The 22,625-nt window shown below is 42.3% G+C and overlaps 1 protein-coding gene across 1 annotated transcript in view; it reads left to right on the top strand.

Moving 5' to 3' along the window:
- Positions 1-22,625, top strand: part of UST (uronyl 2-sulfotransferase) — a 279,876-nt gene that overhangs the window by 219,037 nt on the left and 38,214 nt on the right. The window contains exons 6-7 of the mRNA XM_020287257.2: positions 8,791-8,888; positions 10,910-11,067. Coding sequence (XP_020142846.1) covers positions 8,791-8,888; positions 10,910-11,067 — 256 coding nt within the window. The remainder of the gene's footprint in view (positions 1-8,790; positions 8,889-10,909; positions 11,068-22,625) is intronic.

Genomic DNA, 22,625 nt, shown 5'->3' with positions numbered 1-22,625 from the left:
CTAGAATTAAGGAATAGAGAAAACAAAGAGAGAATATGGTTTAAACACACACCCAATACAAAACAAAACAATATCTCAAAACTGAGAGACATGAGGCTCCAGATCACAAAGACCTACTAAGTGTTCAGCACAAGGCTTGGTCCACCATAGTGAAATTTTAGAATACCAAGGTTAAAGAGAAATTTTAAAGCACATGCACACACACAGTATTGAGGATATTACTGGCAACAAATTCCTAGTCACCAACATTGTAAGCTAGAAAACAACAGAGTGAAAAGTTACTTGAGGACGTGCTCCAGCAAAACAGGGGAGTAAATCAAGCAATAGGAAGATGTAGAATCCAGTTAAAAGAAGTTCTTACCTCAGCAAACACAATTGAGAGGCAAAGGTGGTAGAAGAAGAGACAGTTACTTTTCATTATGACCCCTTTTATAACATTTGTTGTTGAGGGTTTTTTTGACATGTACATGTATTACCTTGACAAAAATTTTTGAATTTTTTCAAGTAGTACATACACATTAAATAAGATTTTGAGACTAAAAAAAAATGTATCCATAATTCCACCATCTCAAACTCAACCATTGTTAAAATTTTTGGTTTATTTTCTTCCAGTCTATTTGTAAAATATAGTTTTTTTAAAAAAAAACCCAATAGAGTTGTAGTCATATTGTATAAATAATTTTACCCTGATTTTCTCATATAAGCATTTTACTTATACATATTCTTTTTAAACACTTTAATGACTGTAATTATTTACAGTGAAATAGATTCCAGTTTAACTTATCTCTATAATTGAATTGTTTATAATTTTAATTTTAAACAATACTATGATACATATTTTGCTATAAAAATAAAAGTAGCCCTTATATATTAGCCAGCTCTACTCCATCTGGATGTTGTTATTTTTATTTGGCTAAACTCCCCGGGTTTTCCAGGCTGTCTGTGAAATCATTGTAGTTGTGGTCTCCACATCCCTGAAAAGCACCAAACCCCTTGACCTTGAAGACCTTGTTTTAGTAACACTGTGTTTGAACAGAAGAAGTGCAAGGATGTTTCTGGAGGGCAAGATTTACAGCTTGCATGAGATCCTGCCCACAGGCATCTCAATGATGCTCAGGATACTTTGTTGTACTTAACTGAAGAACACCTACTGAAATCTAATGAAAACTGAACCGGATACCAGATTGGCCCTCATCTTATAATTTAACACTTCAGGATAAAACTGTGGCTACTTCTTTTTTTTAGTTTCGTGCAATAGAAACTTGAAATTCACACTCTTGGAATCCCAGTGAAGGACTTCAAAAAATGTTTGGTCTCTTGTGTCTGTGTTTCCGTTTCAGGATTTAAGAGCTCCATAGGACTAGGGCCCCCCACCCTGTAAATAAGGATATTAGCAAAACTAAATGTAGACTCATCCAGAAACTCCTTACCTGCCATCCTATTATTGGACAAACAGCATAAACTCCGAAGTGGTGTAAAGGACCCAAAGCCACCAAAATATATGCCACAGATGTCACCCATCAACATCGCATGCTATGCTTACAACAGGGAGAGCTGCGGTGCTTCCTAGAGAGCTGTACTGAGAATTCTGAAGGACACATCCTGTCTCAACTACAAAGAGTGTGTCCTTGGCCAGGCACGGTGGCTCATGCCTGTAATCCTGGCACTCTGGGAGGCCAAGGCGGGTGGATTGCTCAAAGTCAGGAGTTCAAAACCAGCCTGAGCAAGACCCTGTCTCTACTATAAATAGAAATTAATTGGCCAACTAATATATATAGAAAAAATTAGCTGGGCATGGTGGCGCACGCCTGTAGTCCCAGCTACTCGGGAGGCTGAGGCAGAAGGATCACTTGAGCCCAGGAGTTTGAGGTTGCTGTGAGTTAGGCTGATGCCACGGCACTCACTCTAGCCTGGGCAACAAAGCAAGACTCTGTCTCAAAAAAAAAAAAAAAAAAGAGTGTGTCTTCAAGGACTCAAGTTGGACATGAGCATTGAATGGGAGAACGGTGGTGTCTGGCCACCTGCCACTTTCAAGTCTATTAAGGCTCCCTAAAAAGTCTTACTTGACTCTTCTGGTTCTGGCTCAAAATTTTGTGCAAGGCTTAAAAAAGGCTTACAAGAAAGAGTGTGTGATACAAAAATAGTTAGCTATTTTTGTTACCACATCCATTCCATTTATCTAACTTGACTAGCCCATTAAATTGTGCTCTGCTTACCTTGGTCCACCTGCGGGTGGAGGATTCAAATACTGCCTTGATGGTGAACGACAGTCCTTCTAGTCTCTCCCACTTCTAGCATAGCCTTGCTGGGCTGTCCCAGCCAGCACAAGAAACCGTCCTTGTCCTAATATCTGTATTCTTAAGAGTGTGAGGATTGGTTCCCAAATCAATTTTAAATCCACATTGAAAAAGACCTTTTTATATCATAGTGTAACATTGTTTCATGAGCAGAATAAGATGAGCTATAATAAGCCAAAAGTTCCACAGTGGTATATTTTGCATGATACCTTGCTTTTCCACCAAATTGTGTTGTTTTGACCATAGTACATTTCATATTTACATATTTTTCTTCCTCTCTGTTTTCTCTGAGTTAGCTGAAATCACTATTTTAAAAGCTATTGGGGTCTTTCTCCATTCATGGAGACTGACCTGTTTCTCTCTCTGGAACGTATTTTCACTTTGGATAGCTTTCTTCCTTCTTCCTTCTTTTCTACCATGAAGGCTGTCCGTGTGGGAATCCTTCCTGTCTGTGTTTACCCCATTGCACCGGCCCTGCTTGCGGTTCTTCCAGACAAGAAGCCAAAGAACCAGGACAACATTTCTCTTTCAAAAACCAGCTCTGACATTTTGATGCTGAAACCTGGGAGAAATACTCACATTTCTCTCTCTCACTGTTTTCACTTCCCTTTTTTAGCTTCCCCTGCACACCCCACCCCGACCCCTCCGTCTCCACTGCGCCCGCCCTGGCCGGCCACCCTCCCTCCCCGCCTGTGCCCAGCTTCCTCTCAGGGAGGCTGCCAGGTCAGAAGGCACCAAAAAATAAATAAATAAATAAAATGAAATAAAACTCAACCTATTGGAATAACGAGGAACAGTGTTTTTAAATGTAAGCCAAAGGAAAAAGGAATTGAAATGCTAACGGTATAATAAAGATGACATCATCGTCAGAGCTGAGTTGCAGGTAAAATAGTTGGCATACATGATTTGTAATCTCATCAAAGGTCCATGAGGCAAGCATCATTGTCCCCATTTCACAGAAGAGGAAATTGAGCCTCTGAGAAGTGGACATTTGTCAAAGACTCCACCACTAACTAGCAGGTAGTACGGCCTCCTCCCCTCTGAGTTTCATGAAAGGTGAAAATTTTTAAAGGATAAATGCAGAGTGAAAGCCTTTTATTAACACATACGTTTTGGAATCAAAGAAATTACCACCTTTTCTAGATCATCAGATTACAAAACTATTCTTACAATTTGGTTAATTTAGGGAACCAGGCACATCCATCCAAAGTTTCTCAGACTGAGATAACGTGGCTCAACCCCATGTTACACAGATGGGGAAACTGAGGCTCGGGGATGGCATGATTTAGCTAAGGACGCCCCAGATCATTAGTTACAGAGCTGAGACCAGAACCCAAATCTCCTTTTTCTCATGCAGGGACCTTTGCACGTGGCCTCTTAAGGAATATGCTGTGGAAGCATCTGGAAATCCTGCCTTCTACATCCGGAGGCCACACGAACAGAGCTGTAAAAATACATCAATAAGTCTTTTTTCAATTGAGCATTTTTAAGACATGGCTGTATTATAAAATATCCTGTATCATAAAAGGATACATAAAATATGAATATCTCCTATTCATATTTTATTCACCTTTTGTGATAAAATAACTCCACCTAGGATTTCAATTCTTCCACCCTTTCTAAAATTATAACTAGAAATCGAAGAGAGGAAGCAAGTGTCAAGTTCTTGATCTGCAGAGAAATAAAGGAGCAGTTTCCTGTTTGGGCAGAAGCAGGCAGGAAGCCTGCAGGGACCCGGCAGTGCAGGGGGGTGGGGAGGAGGAGGAGGTGAGGGCTGGTGAAGGCTGCCCTGCGGGGGAGGGGCAGGGAGCGTCCAGGACCCCAGTGGGGGATGCAGGGTCTGATCTCCGGAGCAAGCCCCAATGTGGGTGAAACAAGTGTTGATACATGGAGGGACCCCTGCCAGGTAGCGTGGAAGGTCCTTTTGGGATGGCAAGTGGCACTCAGTCCAGCTTGGAAGTCCTTTTGCGGGCACCATTATGAAGTTCGTCCACTTCTAATGGAACCCTGGATCCAGCCCTAAGGACTAAGACTGCATCAGAGGACTGTGTCCATGTTGGCAGATGAGGTTTGGGGCAGGACACCCCTCCTGGAGACGTGAGTTCCAGCCAGCAGTGAAGAGAGTGTGCAGTGCCCCGAGACACCACCCTCTGGATATGGCTGGCAGTGGATGGCCAGTAAGGAAGGGAGGCCATGGCCAAAGCTGCCTCCCCTTCCTGGGCCTGAGTGACCCAGAGCCCGGTGGCTGGGGTGTGCTAACTCTTCCCACCAGGAACCTAGGCCTGCTACTGGGACCAGGCGAGGAGGCAGAAGGAAATTGCAGGCAAGGGAGAGGAAGAGCAGAGGCACGCAGTTGCCTACTGCACAGACGGCTCATGAAGCATGACCATCTTCTTAGAATCGCCAGAGGTTCTCCTTTAAAATGCAGATTCCTGGCCTTATATATAAGATGTCCTGGAAGTAGGGCCAGGGAGTTCACATGTTTTAATTAAATGCCCCAGCTGATTGTTATTCCTGCTGCATTATCACTGAGAGTCACCCAAGGTGTTTGAACAAGGGAGTGACGTGGATGAATTTTCCCTTCAGATGAGCTACTGGGCAGCCATGAGGAGGGTGCACTCAGGGAGGAGAGGTGGAAGGAAGGGGTTGGAGCTGCTGCAACCAACCTATGGGGCGGAGAGGGCCTGTGGTGTGGAATGGTAGGAGAGGCGGGTCAGGAACCGTGTGGGGTTGCAGGGCCAGCAGTTGAGTGGACGCGGAGAGGGTGAGGGAGGACTCTAGAAGGACCCCAAGAGCTGGCTGCAGTGACAGGAGACCCTGTGAACCCAGCAGACCCTTTAGAACTCAAAGGCGAGTGCCACTCATCCTAGTTCAGCCCATGAAAACAATACGAGATAAAAAGATAATTTCACTGTAAGATCCAAGATCCAAATAGAAGACATGACCACGAAGAAAACCTAGAGGGATTAAATGAATGCTTTTTAAAATAGTACAGTTTAGAATACATTTCAACACAAATAGGCTTAATTTTTTTCTGAAATGTTGGCCATTAAAAGGATTTCATAGTTATCTGGAATGCCCGCTCAGAGAGTCTATCTCATTTCCCTAATAATGTGAGACTCTGAGCAGCGTGGACAGTGCAGAGGTGTAAATGGTAGATGCCAAGATCCAGGGACTAGAAGCTCAGGTCGTAGATCAAATGCTGGTGAGCAGGTTGGCTTGGCTAAGGGCATTGCTGTGATGACAATCATAGAGAGGGTTTGAAATAAATAATAAAGTATTTTTTTAAAGCAAACTTACATTAGATGCACTGCATGGAAGGAAAAAATGAAGTTGCATAATCATTTTTAAAAATGTATGTTCTAAGAAAACTGGTCTTAAAAGGTGATTGTAAAACAGCACGGGATAAGGACCTTACACCAAAAGATGAAATCATTACCACTGGGGGAACCCAAGGGCCTGGGAGGCTGCAAGGCACCTGCCAGAACAGGACACTGTAAGCACAGCTGTGTTGAGACTTGTCCCATTCAGTTTCCCAGGAAGCTGAAATGTCACTTGCTAAAGGTCCTGGCCCCAGGAAGAGTGGACTGACTGTATGAGTGACCAGGAGCAGTTTCCCGAAGGCCCCTGCTTGCTGTGGCTGTAGCTAAGTGGCTGGCGGCTCAATGCCTGGGGCTTCACAGCTCGTTTCTGCTTCCGCCGGATCTTCCGGCCCAGTCATCTTTTATTTATGTCCTCCAATAGCATTTCCATAGCATGGCTTGTGATGAACACCATTCATCAACCTGATGGGCTCACATGGAATTCTGAAATCCCCTGGGATGTGCCTTGGTCTAAGAAAAGAATTGTTAACTGTACTTTTTAAGCTAGGAATTTATGTCTTCCCATAAACTGACCTTGTGAGGTTATTTGCGGATTCCAATAAAAAAAAAAAAAGTGGCCTTCTTAGGCCTTAGGGCCTCGTCAGCCCTCCCCCCACCAACCAGCCATGTCCTCTGCCACTCCTGCGAGCCAACGGCCGGGGTTGCTGGGGACGGAATTGTGGCAGGGTCAGCAGGTGGGAGAGGCATCCGCTTCCTTTCTTGCTCCCGGGGCTGTGTGTCTTGGCTCTCTCCTTCTGCCGTTTATCCACTCGTTCACTCAATATTTATTGCACCCCTGCCTTTTCCAGGCAGGGTGCTAAGCGCCAGAGATGCAGTGAACAGTCTGTGCTCTCATGGACCTGCAACCTGAACAAACACGGGTACAAGGACTAGTGCAAAGGCAACTCCGGAGAAGCAGCAGGTGCTGCGAGCGTCTCTGTGGGGGGCTCTGGCAGTCTTGGCTCCCCTGCCCCTCCTGTTAATGCAGGACTCTGGGGGGCTGGCTGCGTGTGTGACACATCACAGGGTGCCTGTATCCCAGCACCATCACTTTCCTGTGCCCTTCAGTGCGTGACCTCAGCAGACAGACACTGGCCTGGCCAGAGTAGCCCTGCACTCTGCTCCTCACCCAGCTCCTGGCTCCTTCCCTGCTGCAGGGGGAGGCCACCAGGTCACGGGGCCCCTGGGACCAAAGGCACAGGTCCCTGGAAGGAGGCAGACTACCAGAGGACACAGCGTGAGTGTGGCGGGGCAGGGGGACTCAGAAGCCAGTTGCCCTCCACACAGGCTTTGGTCTGTTTCACAACGTGTACATCTCCTCATGATGAAAGTACTTTCTCATGATGCAAGTAAAATGCATCCATTATAATAAAAGCTAACATTTCAAAAATGACTAAAGTAAAAGTTCAGTGTATTCCCATCTTCCATCACGCCTGCCACCAGAAATAAGCACTTTTCACAGTATAGTTTGGTGTGCGTCCTCCCAGATATTTTAGAGTTTATATAAACATAAATGTATATTTTTATATTGTCCTACATATGCATATTGTCCTGTAGTCTACTTGTTTTCATTTGAAAATTTATCAAGGATGCTTTTCAAGATGGTACTTAGAGATGCTCCTTATCCTTTGCAGGTATCCAGCATTTCATTGCATGAATGTACCATAACTTCTCTTTGAACCAATCTCCCATTAATGAACTTTTAAGTTTGCCATATTTTGTTGTAATAAATCTTGCAGCAATGAATATCCCTACCATACATCTCTCTTGTGTCAGATTCTTCTCAGAAAGGTATTTTGTGTCTTAACATGCATTTTTAATGGGTTTTCATGCACAACGAGATGCTCTTAACCACTTTTCACTTAACCCCATGGCTATATGGGCTGATGCACCGCACTCTGTCTGCTTCTCGTATATTCCAGTCTGGAAATACTCGGTGCATCTCGGCTGCCCTCGGCAAACTCAGGTGATTGAGCACATTGAAGTGTATTTGCTGCCGATTCTGTTTATTTCAGTTGGATTTCTTGTTGTCACTGAATAATTTATTTAACTAGTATATGAGCCAAAGAAGTATGAGAGGATTGTTGTTCAAAGAAAGGACTGTTGTTTTAAACAAGTGGAACTTATACTTTTTCCCGCTCCCAACTCAAACTAAAAAATTTTTAATAGCTAATCACCTACATCCATCGTATTAGATACAGTGGCTTCCACCAACTCATAAACTCAGTCCATCACCATGTTTGGGAGTTATATGCACTGTTAACCTGCCTTGTTGATATTGTCTCTGGAAAAACATCCCACAGCCGTTTGTTTGTAAATTGGGTGATCTTTTCTCCTTAGAAATCCCTGAGAACCAGGCATGTCTTATAGAGGGTATCCAATGATACCAGTTGGTTTCGAGCCCTTCTCCTCACCCCACCGAGCCATTTCAGGCCCCTGCAGTGCTAACAGAAAAAGCCGTGTTTAACCTCACATAAGGGGAAATAGAAAATGTGGAATCCGCAGTTGTTGCTTTTGAAAGTGAGAGGATGTCTGTATATAATAAACACCCTGTCGCTTTTTAACTTCATGTAATGTTAGAAATGATTTTATAGCCTCTCTAAGATGTGCAAACCCTTTATGATAATATTGTAGGTACTTAATTGTTTTTTGGACACATGGATACACAGGAAAACACATTGCTACAGGGTCAGCCATCCAGGTTTCTGATTAAGTCAGAATTAGTTAAGAATGAAGACATACTGAGTTCAATCAACAGACATTTATTGAGTGCCAACTGTATACGTACCAGTTGGCTGGCAACTGCCAGGGCCACCACAAAACACAACAGGCACAACTGCTCTAAAGATGCTGGGGACCCAGCCGAAGTCTCCAAGCCACTGGGATGCAGAGGTGCAGTTGACTCGGCCGGGAGATCACTCCTTGAAATGGCCCGGCCAGGTGTGTGCCTGACCAGTGGGATGGGATGTTGGGAGGCAAAAAGAAAGTGTTCTCGTGAAATCTGTGAATTCTCTACATCCTCTCAAGGCTTGCCCACATAATTTAAGCGTTAATTTGACTTAAACTGTGTGGCATTGGCCAGAGCATTGCAGAGACAACGCGACATCTCACTGCTGTGCTTTCTCTTCCAGGATATCAACGAGTGTATTCTCGAAAACTACCCCGAGTGTTCCAACCCCAGATTATTTTACATCATTCCGTATTTTTGCGGACAGCATCCCAGATGCAGGTAAAGACCGAAACACATTCATGGCTTGTGCACGTGCACAAGAGCAGATAACCCAACGGACGGGCACTGTGGGAATCTTTTGTGTCCCTGGTCTCTCAGCCTTCTGGAATTCAGCTTATATGTACTATTAATCTTTAAAGATACTATTTGAGACTCCGAATGTTTTATAAATAATTGAATTTAAAAATCAGGGTCTGACAGAGCCCTCAGGGGACCACTCTACACAGCTGCGTAACTGGAACCAAACCCTTGATTATATCTAAAACAGCCTACAGAGCCAAGAGCTGGTGTAGACCAGGGCCACATACCCAGCCTGCTCCTCCTTGGTGTCTGTACTTAACCAGCAACTTTCCCTGCCCTGGTGGCATGTCTCCTTGGGTCTGAAACAATGGAAGGTCACACCCACGATTGGATAATCTCTCTCTCACGAGACACCCTTAGTAGACAAAGAGGAAGATGCTTTCTAGTGATCACCTGCCAACCTTTCATCAACGCATGACCTTCTTCAGAAAGTGACATACTCAGATAGTCGGGGCCCTCAGGGAGTGGTCTGCCCATGCCCTGCCCTGCACCAGCATCCCTGGGTACTCGCTAAGCACCCTAACCTCATCACAGTCTCCGAGGCGGGGCACAGCACGCATAGCCACCTTTGCAGGAGACTCTGGTGTAGCTACAGTTGAGATACCAAATGACGAAGCCTAGAAAAGAAACGGTAGCCACATGAAGGATTTTCTTTGCTTGGTGAAAAATAAACCCTGTTGCCAGAAGTGACTTTATAGCCCAAAGGAAACATTGATTGAAGTGTCCTTGTGTCTCTGAAGAGGCCAAAGGAGCCTGCTGCTTCTAAACTGCGAGGCCTCCGTTGCACTTCTGCTTACGCTGTGATTTCCACTTAGCTGTTGTTGTTGATGTCGCTCTTTTGTTTAGTTTACCACAACGCAAGAGTTTGCTTATGGTCCAAATTCTGAGACTAGGAGTGTCAGTTCTCTGCTTCGTCATCAACTTCCTGAGTTTAGGCGGCCTCTGCCTCCCCACCCCCCCCCCACACACCTGACCCTTGCCCATTAATAATAAGTACCTCCTGGCTCATATTTAATGCTTCAGATACTGGGAAAATTTGGGGCCAAATCACTCACTTTCTGATCACAATGAAGACATTTGTTCCAAGAAACATAATTCTAACTCCCTAAAATATTTTTTAAATTGTATATTTCCTAATCTGGGAGAGATTACTCATGACTCCTTGTCTTGATCCACATGCAGTGACCTTCAAAACTCTTTCAAAGTGTCACCTTGTTCAACCTTTACAACAATACTTTGAGCTAGATGAGGGCTGTTATTACCGTTTTTCAAAAGAGAATCCTGGCTTGCCCAACCAACGTCCCCCAAATGGCAGGGACAGCCAGGCCTGGAGCCCATCTCCTGGGTTCCTCTCACTTATGGAAGTGTCGGTTCAGAGGTCTGGCCCACAAACAAAGAGGAGGCTGTTTTCTCTCTGTGATTTAAAACAAAACAGAGATTTCTCTCTAAACTCTTTAATCTGCTAATCAATAAGTTGATTAGCAGGCATGACCTGATGCTTATTTTGATTTCTACATAAATACTATGTAGGTAAATTTCGTATTTCAAAACATCTAACTTCATTTCATTGGTTCAGTGTGGTCCTCCTATTAAAAAGTCACTCTAACCCCTCTTGATCAGTGTATGCTAGGGCCTCCTGCCTGTGCCTGTATCGTCTTCCTATAAACACTTAGGCAGGGCCCCCTAGGTGCCAGGCCCTGGGCTGGACTTTATGCACAGATGAAAGTGACAGAGGAGGGGACAGTGAGCAGGGCAGGGGACACTGGCTGGAAAGACGGAAAGGGATCTGGATAGGGCTGCATCTGGGCTAGTCCCTGAAGAAACAGGATTTGGACTTACGCAGATGGGGGCAGGGTAGAAGGGATGAACTTTCAGTGTGTTGTTGCTGCATTTCAAAAATGGATCTTTGATTTAAAAATAATTGTTTTTTGTCCATAAAGGGAGCCTGGTGAGTGGGCCCTTGAACGAGCAAAGCTGAACGTGAATGAAAACTTCCTGCTCGTGGGGATTCTCGAAGAGTTGGAAGATGTGCTGCTTTTACTGGAAAGATTTTTACCTCATTACTTCAAGGGCGTGCTCAGTATCTACAAAGACCCAGGTGAGTCCATTTGTAAGCGAGCTCTGCTCCACGAGAGGTTTGTTTCAAGGGTGACTCACCTCGAAAAGACCTAAGGAAATAAAGGAGTAAAATGGTGATTTCTTCTGCTAAGGAAGGGCAGCTCCCCTGGCTTGCAAAGAGAGGTTAGAACCACGAGTTACGGAGTCCAAAACCTTTAGCTTCAGGTCCAAACATAAAGTCACCATGTTCTAAAGGCTTGATGGTTCCATTTCTTGCCCCTGTGGAAACTAGAATTGGCAACATCCTCCATCAGCCTTGTCCTGAGCACGTTGCTGGGGTGAACAAATGAATCTACATGTGCACACCTAGAGTCCAGTGACGGAAACAGGCATAAATACGAAAGAGCCATCCCTGTGATGAATTATCCCTGGCCCGACTTCCATTTGACAAAAGCTCTCTAGCATATAAAATCCTGGCCACAGAACAGATAGAGCAGCAAATTGAAAATGCAATTACGATTTTATTCTAACAAACCAAGTGGTCTTCAAATAGAAGCAAGAAATAGGATGTGGCAAGGCACTTACGAGGGTTGCCCATAATATCATTGTAAATATAATTACTTTCCGAATCCATCATTCATTTTTTTCTCATTATAATTTTATCCGGAGAGAAAGACAAACGACATTGTTTGTTTCTTTCCCGTTCTCCTTAACCTGCTGCTGCCACCACAAGCCTTGCATACTCATTCGCTGATGACGGAGTTCTGCCTTGCAGAAAAAAGGGGCAGATGAAAAGCCCCCCCGATTCAGTCTGCCGCCTCTCATTCCACAGCCAAGCAGGGACCATAGCCAAACTATGCCTGCGTCATTGGCAAGTACCAATGTAAACCAGGTAAACTGGTTTTTGTCCAGAGAGCCCTCGGTGCTGCTACATGAGGTTACAGTGGCCCTGCCATCACCAGTGGTTTGCTGGAGGAAGATGGATAGCTGGTGGATGCTGCCTCAGTTTCCCAAACTCATTCGGAGATAAAATCTGGTTTATCTACATGCAGAAACATGACCAAAAATCTCAAGGTATGCCCTGTAGGTGTGTCTACTCAGCAAGAAATGTGGTTTGGATAGCTGGAAGCATAATATACCTTAAAATAATTTTTGAAATTAGGACTTCTTTTGCCTTTCAACAGCAAGCAATTTAAAGAGTTTACAGAATTTAAATTTAAAAATTTAAAGAGCTCTAATGTGTCTGATATTTAGTTCTATAAGACAATATAAACTCTTCCCTTTGTGCAAAGAGAGGTCTTGTTCTAAATTAGACTCCTTTGAAGAAAAAAAGGTTTATGTTAATCATTGTTATTGTCTCCTTTTGGCTTTATCTTGTTGTGTGGCCTGCGTATATGTTTGTGTGTGTGTGTGTAGTATACAATATGAGATAAAAGGCTGACTGAATCCTGGTGACACATAGTTGTTAAATAAAATGAGCATCTTTATCCCAGCATTTGGGCAGAGGATCAGAGAGTCAACGTTAGAGTCCTTTTCCATGTCACCGATCATCACCTTCCATCCTAAATTCTGGAACAGAAACATTCACTGGATGCAAAACGCAGCACAAGGGGTGTGGACCTGAGAACTCAGATGAGGACATTTTTCTCTTTGTTCTTTTTAAACACAGATAAACCACCCACAAAAATCTTAGCCCAAAGGACCCACTTAGCTGGCTGCTATCGGGATGTGTCCTATTGACATCCTAACTTTTTCTCCATGTAAATATGTGACTTCTCAGAAACTGTGGGTCTTCATCCTGTGATCTGAAGGCACATTAAATGAAAAAAGATTTCTGAAAATTGAGTTATTATTAGCTCTTTTACCTTCAGCCACAATCTTTCCACCTATAAATTATAGACTTACTTTCCCCTTAGAGTTTGGCATAGCCGAATATTAAATATCTCAGAGGAATGAGGACATCTGGCCTTCTTGTGCAGTGGGATGAACGGTTTCCATAAGCCAGGCCCCTTGGCCAGTCCACACCGTCCAGCTGTGCTAGCAGTTAAAATACTGAAACGCTTCCAGGGTGCACCTGCCACCCTGGCAGCCCCCTTCCTTCTTCCAACACTGAAGTAGCGAAAGGGGTGATTCATGGGACAGAAGGGGTCTTCAGGCCCTGGCCCGGCCCTACACTCAGCAACTGTTTTGAGTTCAGTTTCTGAGTGGGGCTGGTTGTCAAATATTGTGAATATCATCCCAGTATAACTCACTCAGCTGCCGCACGGCATGTGCACAACAAAATGAACCTTTGAGTTGATGCTTCAGTAGCTTCTACTGTGTTCTGTTGTCTCTTGGGCATCTTCTTGTGATTTCTTTCTATGGTAACATTGAAGGCCAAGCAAGTCCACAGTTCCTCTGTCCTGAAGAGTTTCTCTGCCCTCCCTCTGGGCAGAGGACGAGAGAGAAACATATTCCACTGGCCAATTTCTCTATATATTTTAGCCACAAAGACTGAGCACCTGTGTTGTATTCTCATTGCCAAGTCAGTGAGTTGGTGTCAAATATGTTAAAGGAAGAATAGTTGCAAGTCACTTTAGTCATTTCTGTCTTGTGTGCATTTTTAGTCTACATTCACATATTACAGCACACTAAAATAATTGTTCTTGCCATTCATTGAATAATTTTATAACTGAATAGAGAACAGAGAGAAGAAAAACTCAAATCTAGGATACTGAGGGATCCAGTGACCTTTAAATCATTGTAGATTAACTGATCATCTGAAGAGCTGAATTAAGATACAAATTGCTACTGGCCATTTTTCTTTGGTGTTTGTCCTGTTATTGGAAAAAAAATATGCAGGTATATGCTGATTTTTAGTAATCCCTCTCCAGCAAAACTAAAAACATGTACACCAGTCTCATTACAGAAGAAAATGCACTAATGGCAATGACCATTTAGAAGCTAGTAAAAACAGTAATGTCTGTTAGCCAAATGGGTTGTCACTTATTTTATGTCGGAATGAATTATGTTCATTAATTCTTTCAAATTGATTCTTTCTTTCAAATTGATTCTTTCAACTTGGTCCAGGAACTCACCATTTAGAGAAGTTAACAGCCTTCCTAAATAACAGATTAACTGTTTCCCTCCTGTTCATTTCTTGTGGAAAGACATGCTGACATCAAGAAAATGTATCTCCTACCAAAAATTTTTGAGAAACTTATCCTTCAGAAATTTTTTAAAAATTCATTATTTTATATTAATATTTGTATTCTGTGGAGACAGAATAGTATATCTCAGAAATTTAGGATAGTAAGAACTTAAGATGAACTAAAAATTAAGTTTTAGCATGATGGATAACCAAAAGAATATGCTTAGGTATTTCTTACCAGCTGGGGGGCAGTTGCTGATATTGGTGTGAGTACCTTAGAGTGAGCACTCGGAAGACTCTGTCAGTCCAGGGTGTGAGTTTGAATGTAGGAGAATCAAGGCCCACGCTGACTTCCCTGGATTAGAGCAACCTCACTGGTTTAACATATACAGTCTCTTTTTTTTTTATTGATTAATATCTATTATATTTGCTTATTATAACCTTTTTAAAATGAGAAGATGAAGCCAGCCCAGAGAAGTCACAAGACCAAAATATGGAAGTGAGGGGCAAGATTCACATATTCCTGAGCCATAAGCACTAATGTATTTATGAATACTTTCTCTCCCCAGTTCTTAAAACCTGACATGCTGCGGTAAGCTATTGATATTTTTCGTAGTGATAATTTTTAGGAACTAAGATTTCAGGTAAAGGACAAAAAAAATAAAAAAATTGAAGACAAGGAACATGTGAATGTTTGTAACAGGAACAGTCACATGAACGTCCCTCATCTACACAGTTGACGTGGTGAATAACCAAGCTGTTCTTGGACAGCAGCGCCACCTGGTGCCAAGACATGGAACTATACAACCTAATATTCACCCATTTGCCTCTTCCTTCCTAGGAACTTGAAAACTCATGTGTCCTTTTACCTTGTATTTTAAATACTTTCCATTGCTACCATAACATCAGTATTCATTTTCAACTTGTTTCCATTGCAAATGTAAACACTGAAGCCACAGTAGGGAATTTGCTAGACTTTTGTGGGCTACCTTGTAATAGTCGCCAACTATTACAAAGAAAAAAATGTGTAATGAATTACACACAAGTGACTGAAATACTGACTTTGAGGGTTTAAGTTCACTTATAAGTTTAAGTTCATTTATAAGTTTATCTACATAAAATATAAAAATATTACTTTAAAATACTTTTATAAACAATGATGGCAAATAGAGTACAAATTTGCATTGCAGTATTCAAATCTGAGGTCATTTGCTAGAAAATAATAATAAATATGTCGAAGAACTTTTTATCTTTTTTAAATTTCAGAATATTATGTGGGGTACAAATGTTCTGGTTACATGAACTGCTTTTGTACTGTTTGAGTCAAAGTTATAAGTGTGCCCATCACCCGGATAGTGTGCATTGTACCCGTTAGGTGTGAATTTACCCATCCTCTCCTCCCCACTCCCACCTGCTTGACATCTGATGAGTGTTATTTCCATATGTGCACATAAATATTGATTAGTTCCAATTTAATGGTGAGTACATGTGGTATTTACTTTTCCATTCTTGTGATACTTCACTTAAAAGAATGGTCTCTAGTTCCATCCAGATTAACATAAGAGGTATTAGTTCACCATTTTTTTTTACATTTTATTAATCCACTCATGTATTGATGGGCACTTGGATTGTTTCCATATCTTTACAATTGTGAATTGTGCTGCTATAAACATTTGAGTGCAGGTTTCTTTTTTATAGAATGTCTTTTTTCCCTTTGGGTAAATACCCAGTAGAGGGATTGCTGGATCAAATGGTAGTTCTACTTTTAGTTCTTTGAGGTATCTTCATAGTATTTTCCACAGAAGTTGCACTAGTTTGCAGTCCCACCAGCAGTATATGAGTGCTCCTATCTCTCTGCATCCATGCCAGAATTTGTTGTTTTAGGACTTTTTGATAAAAGCCATTGGCACTGGAGTTAAGTGATGTCTCCTTGTGGTTTTGATTTGCCTTTCCCTGCTGACTAGAGATGTTATTTTAAATAGCATGCTAGAGAAGTAATTCAAGTTTTCATCCATCTATCAATACAGATGTCAGACTGAGTTAAAACAAATACCAAATGATGAAAGATTGGCCTCTTTATAATAAAGAAAAGTCATTCTTCAAGAAAAGAGCACTGAGTTGAGACTTAGGAGGAGAGTCTGGTTCTCTTTCTGCCATGGTTCTGCCCATTTCACCCGGGGCAAATGCAGTTTTCAGTGGATGGTCTTTAAGATCTGTATTATTATGACTCTAATGTATCATGCAGAAGGTTGTAAAGCTGCTGTTCTCTCGTGTTAGCCAGCACATTTATGGGGTGCTTTTACCCCCGCATCCAGTCCCCATTGCCTTAGTAATTCTCAAGTTTAGTTGTGGGGGCTGTCGTCACCTAAAGGACAGGACAGAATCCTGGATGAAGGGTTATTTGTTTAGAATTTATTCTTCCCTAAAGCTGTTGATGTTGAAGTGCCTGAGACGGGGATCCTAACTCAAATGCTCTGGCCACAATTTCCATCTCTTTCTCTCCATTACCACACACATGTCGGTGGAGAAGACAGTATATCACAACGATTAGAGCACAGGCTCCCGGATAGACAGCAAGGGTATTAGAGCCGCTCCTCTGCTTATTAACTGCCTAGTCAGAGGCAGGGTGTAGCCTCTGTAAGCCTCATTTTCTCCCATCCATGTAAGATGTATAAATATTATCTACTTCATAGGGTTGTTGTGAGACTTACCTGATCAAATCCATGCAGAGTCCTCAGCCCAGCCTTACCAGAGGAAGAGAGCTCAGTAATTAGCTACCGTGTTTTCCCGAAAATAAGACCTACCTATAAAATAAGCCCTAGCAGGATTTCTAAGCCTTTGCCCAATATAAGCCCTACCCCTAAAATAAGACCTAGTGATGGGCGTGGCTACGCAGAATATCTGCACAACCTATGCATTTCGGTAAAGAAGACGAGCAGCCCTTCTCATCTGCCCCATGAGAGCTCTATTGCTCAACATGAGAGATTGGGGCCAATGGTTCTAAAGGAAATAGAGTCGCAAGAAATTCAGGATGGAATTCGGGGTTTGGAGAGTTATGATGATGTTCCAGAAGAAGATGACTTAACTATATTTGAATAAATGTAGCTTGTTGTACTGTACTTTAAAAAAATAACACATCCCCTGAAAATAAGCCCTAGGGTGTCTTCTTGAGGAAAAATAAACATAAGACCCTGTCTTATTTTCAGGGAAACACGGTACTAACATGCCCACCAACCACAGCACAAGAGAGAGACAGGGCTGTGTCTGAGAGTAAGTAGGACTTCAAGCTCTCTTTGTAACTTCTACATAAAAGAAAGAAAGAGAAAAAGGAAGAAAGAAAGATAGAAAGGAAACAGAACAGGAAAGAAACAAAGAAAAATAGAAAAGAAGGAAGAACGAAACGATAAACCTGGCCTTATTTCATCAGCTACAGCTGATCTGACTACGAAATAGCAAGCCTTTAAGAAATAACATTTCTATATTACTGACCTCGACAGAGGGGAGCAGTTATATTCCTGTCAATATCTTGTTCCTGGAACAATCACAGGAGATAAATTACTGGATATACAGGGTGTCCCATGGGGACATAGGGGAAATTGTAGCGAAATGTACCTTTATTTACAAAACATTCATTACAAAATTTTACCTTGGTATGGAAACTTTTGGGACACCCTGTATTACTGCAGTGACATGCTAAGGGGCTGAAAGACACACATAATCCAAGTTACTGAGTTTTTTTAATCATCTGTTTCTAAACTCTTACCAGAAATATCAGGAAGTTATGACCATTGACTAAATGAAACCCACTGTTGAGATGTGATTGGGGCCAATCACCCCTAACTTATGCCAAATGTTGAATTTTTGCAGACTATCATACACCATGTCATTTAATAGGCATAGGATGAGTACCCAAAGATTTGATAGTTTTTATTTTAAGACCCTTAAGATTCAGTTCTTGAAAAACACTTTGTTTTCCATATGCAGAATTGTATTCTTCAGATCCCTAAGTTAATGACTTAATAGCCTTTGTCCAGCAGGTGGCGATGTCACTCCACTTTCTCAAGAAGTACAAGTTTGCATCTGAAGAGGGGAGTTTACATAATGCTTGGACACAGATGTACAATTATGTCCAATTGGGGCCTAAAAATGGAGTTTTGAATATAAAAAGGATTCCAAGTTCAATTGATTGCAGTAGTACAAACTACATTTTATGAGAGCTAATGGCGAGTGAGAGGAGGGAGTGGAATTTTGCAATCAAATAAGTTTATGTGAGTTAAATATATATATATACCATTAATTCTGGTTTTATAAAGAGAAAAATCCATCATTCTACAAAGGCTGAATTAAACAGATGCTGTCTTTCATCTTTTATTTCCTTTTTTATTTGCCACTTCCTATTGACTTTGTGTGACAACAAAACTTAAAAAATACTCTGGACGAAGATACAATGATAGGAGAAATTCAGATTAGCTATCTGCAGAAACCAATGCAGTTTTAAAAATAACTCAATTATTTATAAAGATAGAACTCCACTTTGCTATTGATTCATTTACCATCAGTATTCTCCATAAAGATTTTTTTTCACCAGGCCTGTCCTAGATTCAGATTCTAATAATGTTGGCACTGGATCCCATGTGTGCGTGTGTGGGTGTGTGAATGTCTATCCATGTTTGAACAATTAGACTCCTTATTATACAGCACTCATATCTGAGTGAATAGTCTTAGATCATAAAAACAGTAACAGTTTCTAAGTCATAATTATTTGCATAACAAGTTGCAGCTATAAAACACTTTTTATATAGATGATCTCATTTGATTCTTAAACAAACCCTCTGAAGTTAAGAAAGACAAATATTCTTTTTCTCATTTTTTGAACAAGGAAGCCAAGGTTCAAAGAGGCTAAACAACTTACTTGCTCATGGTCAAGAAGTCCTAAGTGACCACACTGATATTCAAGATTCTATCCCCAGAAATACCACGAAACACCATAAATTTGTGACCCTCTCAAACTATTCTTCTTATTTAATCATTAATTCAGACGTTAGTGGGTATTAAGCTTTCATAGTGTGTATTGCAGTTGAAGGTAAGAGCTTAAAAATAACATTTATAGATTATCTCTGTCCAACATGTGGTCTGTTCACTAAGAAACATGAGTTCAGAAGTCATCATAGATCATCAACGTATTATCTCAAGCCGGTGCTAGATAACCCACACAGAAGAAAATAATTTTGAGAATGGTTCTATTTGACAACACCGGCTACCTTTCTCGTGGGGGTTGAGGGAAGGCAGGGAACAGTAGTTTGAGATCTTTAAGGCAGTGTCAAAAAATTTAAGCTGAAGACATATAACTGTTCCAACTGTAGCTCTTAGGCAAATAATTAATTAAGAATTAATATATAATGTAAACACCCCTTTAACTCCTAAAGACCTGAGGTTTTATAATGAACATTTTCATGAGGGGCACTCAGTAACCACAGGCTGATAGCTTTACTCAGTGTACAGGAATCACCTACTCACAAGGATTTAGCCTGCAGATGTGTTTCATGTATTCTATGAAAGCTTAAATAGTAGCAATATGTAGATATACTGTTGACCTGTTTCAATTATTACTGTTCGTTTTAGTGGAAATAATAATTACTTTAAATTATATCATTTTTAAACATTTTTTTCACTCGATTATTAGTTTGCACTTGTCTTAGGCTCATCCCTCCTCCAGGAGAAAGCGTCTCTAATTTCACTAGGTGAGACAAACAGGACAATAGCAGCTCACTTACAGCCATTGATGTTTCTAGTAATAACTTCACAAACATTTTGCTACACCCCATAAGTTTGGTGTGTTGCATATTTGGAATGCAACATACCGAACTTATGGGGTGTAGCAAAAGCAGTTATAAGAGAGAAGTTTATAGCAATAAACATCTACATTGAAAAAGAAGAAAGATCCCAAATAAGCAGCCTAATGTTATACCTCAAGGAATTAAAAATAGAAGAATAAAGTAAGTCCAAATTTATTGTAGAATAAAGGAAATAATAAAGATCAGAGCAGAAATAAATGAAATAAAGACTATAAAACAACAGAAAAGATAAATGAAACTAAGAGTTAGTTTTTTTTTAAAGGATTAAAGAATGACAATCTTTTAGCTAGATGAAGAAAAGGGAGAAAACCCAAGGGGTTTCTCTCTGTGGAAACTAGGATTTAAGTAACAGGTATGATCTGACAATATCAGAAAAATTAACAAACACACCCAGCACATGAGTGTCTGAGTGTCTGCCCTGTGCCCGTCAGGTGGCAGATGGTATAAAGATGAAGTGTTTAGCAGGAAAGCCATCCCGTGCAGGGCTGGGGGCCCACAGCCTTGTGGAGACATTTGTGCGGGGCCTTCAGGAGTGCACAGGAGTTTGCCAGGTGGACGTGGGAGGAGGCACCCTAGGCAGAAGACAATAACAGGAGCGTAGGCATGGAGGTGCGAAGGCACAGAAGTGCCCGAGCCACATGCATGCCTCTCGGAGCTGGGCTCCCCGGTCCCTCCCGGGCTCGCTCACCCTGCAGTTGGGACCGTCAGGACGGTCCTGCACGAGGCGGGGGAAGGTCGGCAGCCTTGGCGTTGTCTGTGGCCCAGCCTGGGGCTGAGTCACTCATACCAGTCTCAGAGGCGGCAGCCAAGCCACCACTGCCAGAGGCCACGTGTCACCCTCCCCGTGTCCCTGCCCTCATCCCATCCTGACCACCACCCACGCTCCCTCGTTTCCTACCAGCGTGGCAGGGATACTCCCAGGCCCCCACAGCCTCCTGCTTGCATTCTTCCTCCTGGCTTGTCTCCCAGTCTCCCTGAATAAGATCCAGCCGCCCTCAGTGCCCGGGCACCCATCGGCTCCCTGACCCCTCGGGCCTTGCACTGTCTGCGGGGGGTCCTGCCCCACTTCTCCAGGTGCCAACCACTGCCCTGCCCAGCCATCTGGATTCCTGTGTGCCCACCGGCGTGGACCCCCTTCATGTTATCAGGCACCGCCTGCCCCAGGCCTGAGCTGCTGGTGTCCCCAACACTGGCTTCTCTCGCTGGGAGCCTTGGGGTCATCCCTCCAGAGCAGTTTCTTGCACCCTGCAAAATTCATCTCTTCTGGGCCCTGCCCGTGACCTCTGGAGAGCCCCATACACCCCCCTCTGTGTCTACCCGAGTGACACAGTGCAGCCAGACTTCGGGGGTGTACAGTTTTCTCTCTTATGATGATTCATTTCCCAAGATGAAACCTGGCTAATAATATCTGGGTGTGGGGTGGAGGTACCAACGTTCTGTGTTCAGAGGTGAATTTCTTCTACTTTAGAGTTTAATCACTTCTCCTTTGAGCAGTTTTTTGTTCGAGCTGACAGTAAAATGCTTTGTGTTGAGTAAGACTATTTCTGGGGGGTGGAATTAGTCACCATAAACTTTAATTTCTGGACTTCCCTGATACCTCCACGAAGCAGAAATGCTTCTGAAGCTTGGGCAAAGATTAGAGACCTGACCCCAGAATTGGTAGTTGATGTTCATGAGAAAGACCTTGTGGTCTTCCTATCCGTTCATGCTTCAACTGTCACCGTCCCTGTCCACCCCAGGGGTTAACGTGGTGACGTGGAAAGAGCCCTAGACAGAGGGTTTCAGAACATGCCCTTGGCTCGTGGCCTTAGCTCTCCGACATTCTTTCTTATAAAATGTACCCCCCGCTGGGGTGAAGTGCAATCCTTACCCATTTTGCATGACTCAACATTTTACAATGGAAGCTTCTATTCCTGTCTGACTAAATCTTTTTCAAATAAAAATATCATTTCCTGGTCTGTATTTTTTTAATGTCTCAGACATTTTTATCAATATACAACGCCCTAGGTTTTCACATCTTGCAAACGACACAGGATTTGAAAGAATACAGGAAAAGAACCAAGAACTGTACCTGTGCACATAACATCATTTTTTTGTGTGTGTATGTGGTTTCTCGTGGGCTATATTAAACACATTCATTTCATTGACCACAAACCCATAAAGAAATCCGGCATAATTCCTCGCTGCCGAGAATAGGAGGGTTTTGCTTGTCAAGTGAGGTCTCACCTCCCAGTCTTCACCATGTGCTTCTAGATGCTTCTGCATTACCATGGCCAGACTCTACAGGAACTATTTTTCAAAACATGTGTTCCTAGAGTGTTACCGCCTCGTTTTTTTATATTTATTAAAGTAATATATGTTTATAGTTAAAAATCAATTGTACCAAAGGACATATAATGCAAAGCAGCAGTTTTTGTAGTCCAACCCTCCTGAAGATAAAGCCTGGTTTTGCAGACCAATCACTTTCAGTACAGTGAGGTATTTCTTCTGACCATCATGGCACTACTTATAACCAGTATGCACAGGCTACTATTTCTTGTTGTATTTGAGACATTATTTAGTTCTCTTACTCTGTCACCTTTACCTCTCTTTCTCTCTCCTCCCCAATTTACA

Source organism: Microcebus murinus, chromosome 5, assembly GCF_040939455.1.
Source record: "Microcebus murinus isolate Inina chromosome 5, M.murinus_Inina_mat1.0, whole genome shotgun sequence".
In the NCBI taxonomy this organism is placed as follows: domain Eukaryota; kingdom Metazoa; phylum Chordata; class Mammalia; order Primates; family Cheirogaleidae; genus Microcebus; species Microcebus murinus.
The sequence above is the reverse complement of the archived record's forward strand: the minus strand, read 5'-3'. Positions and strand labels throughout refer to the sequence as shown.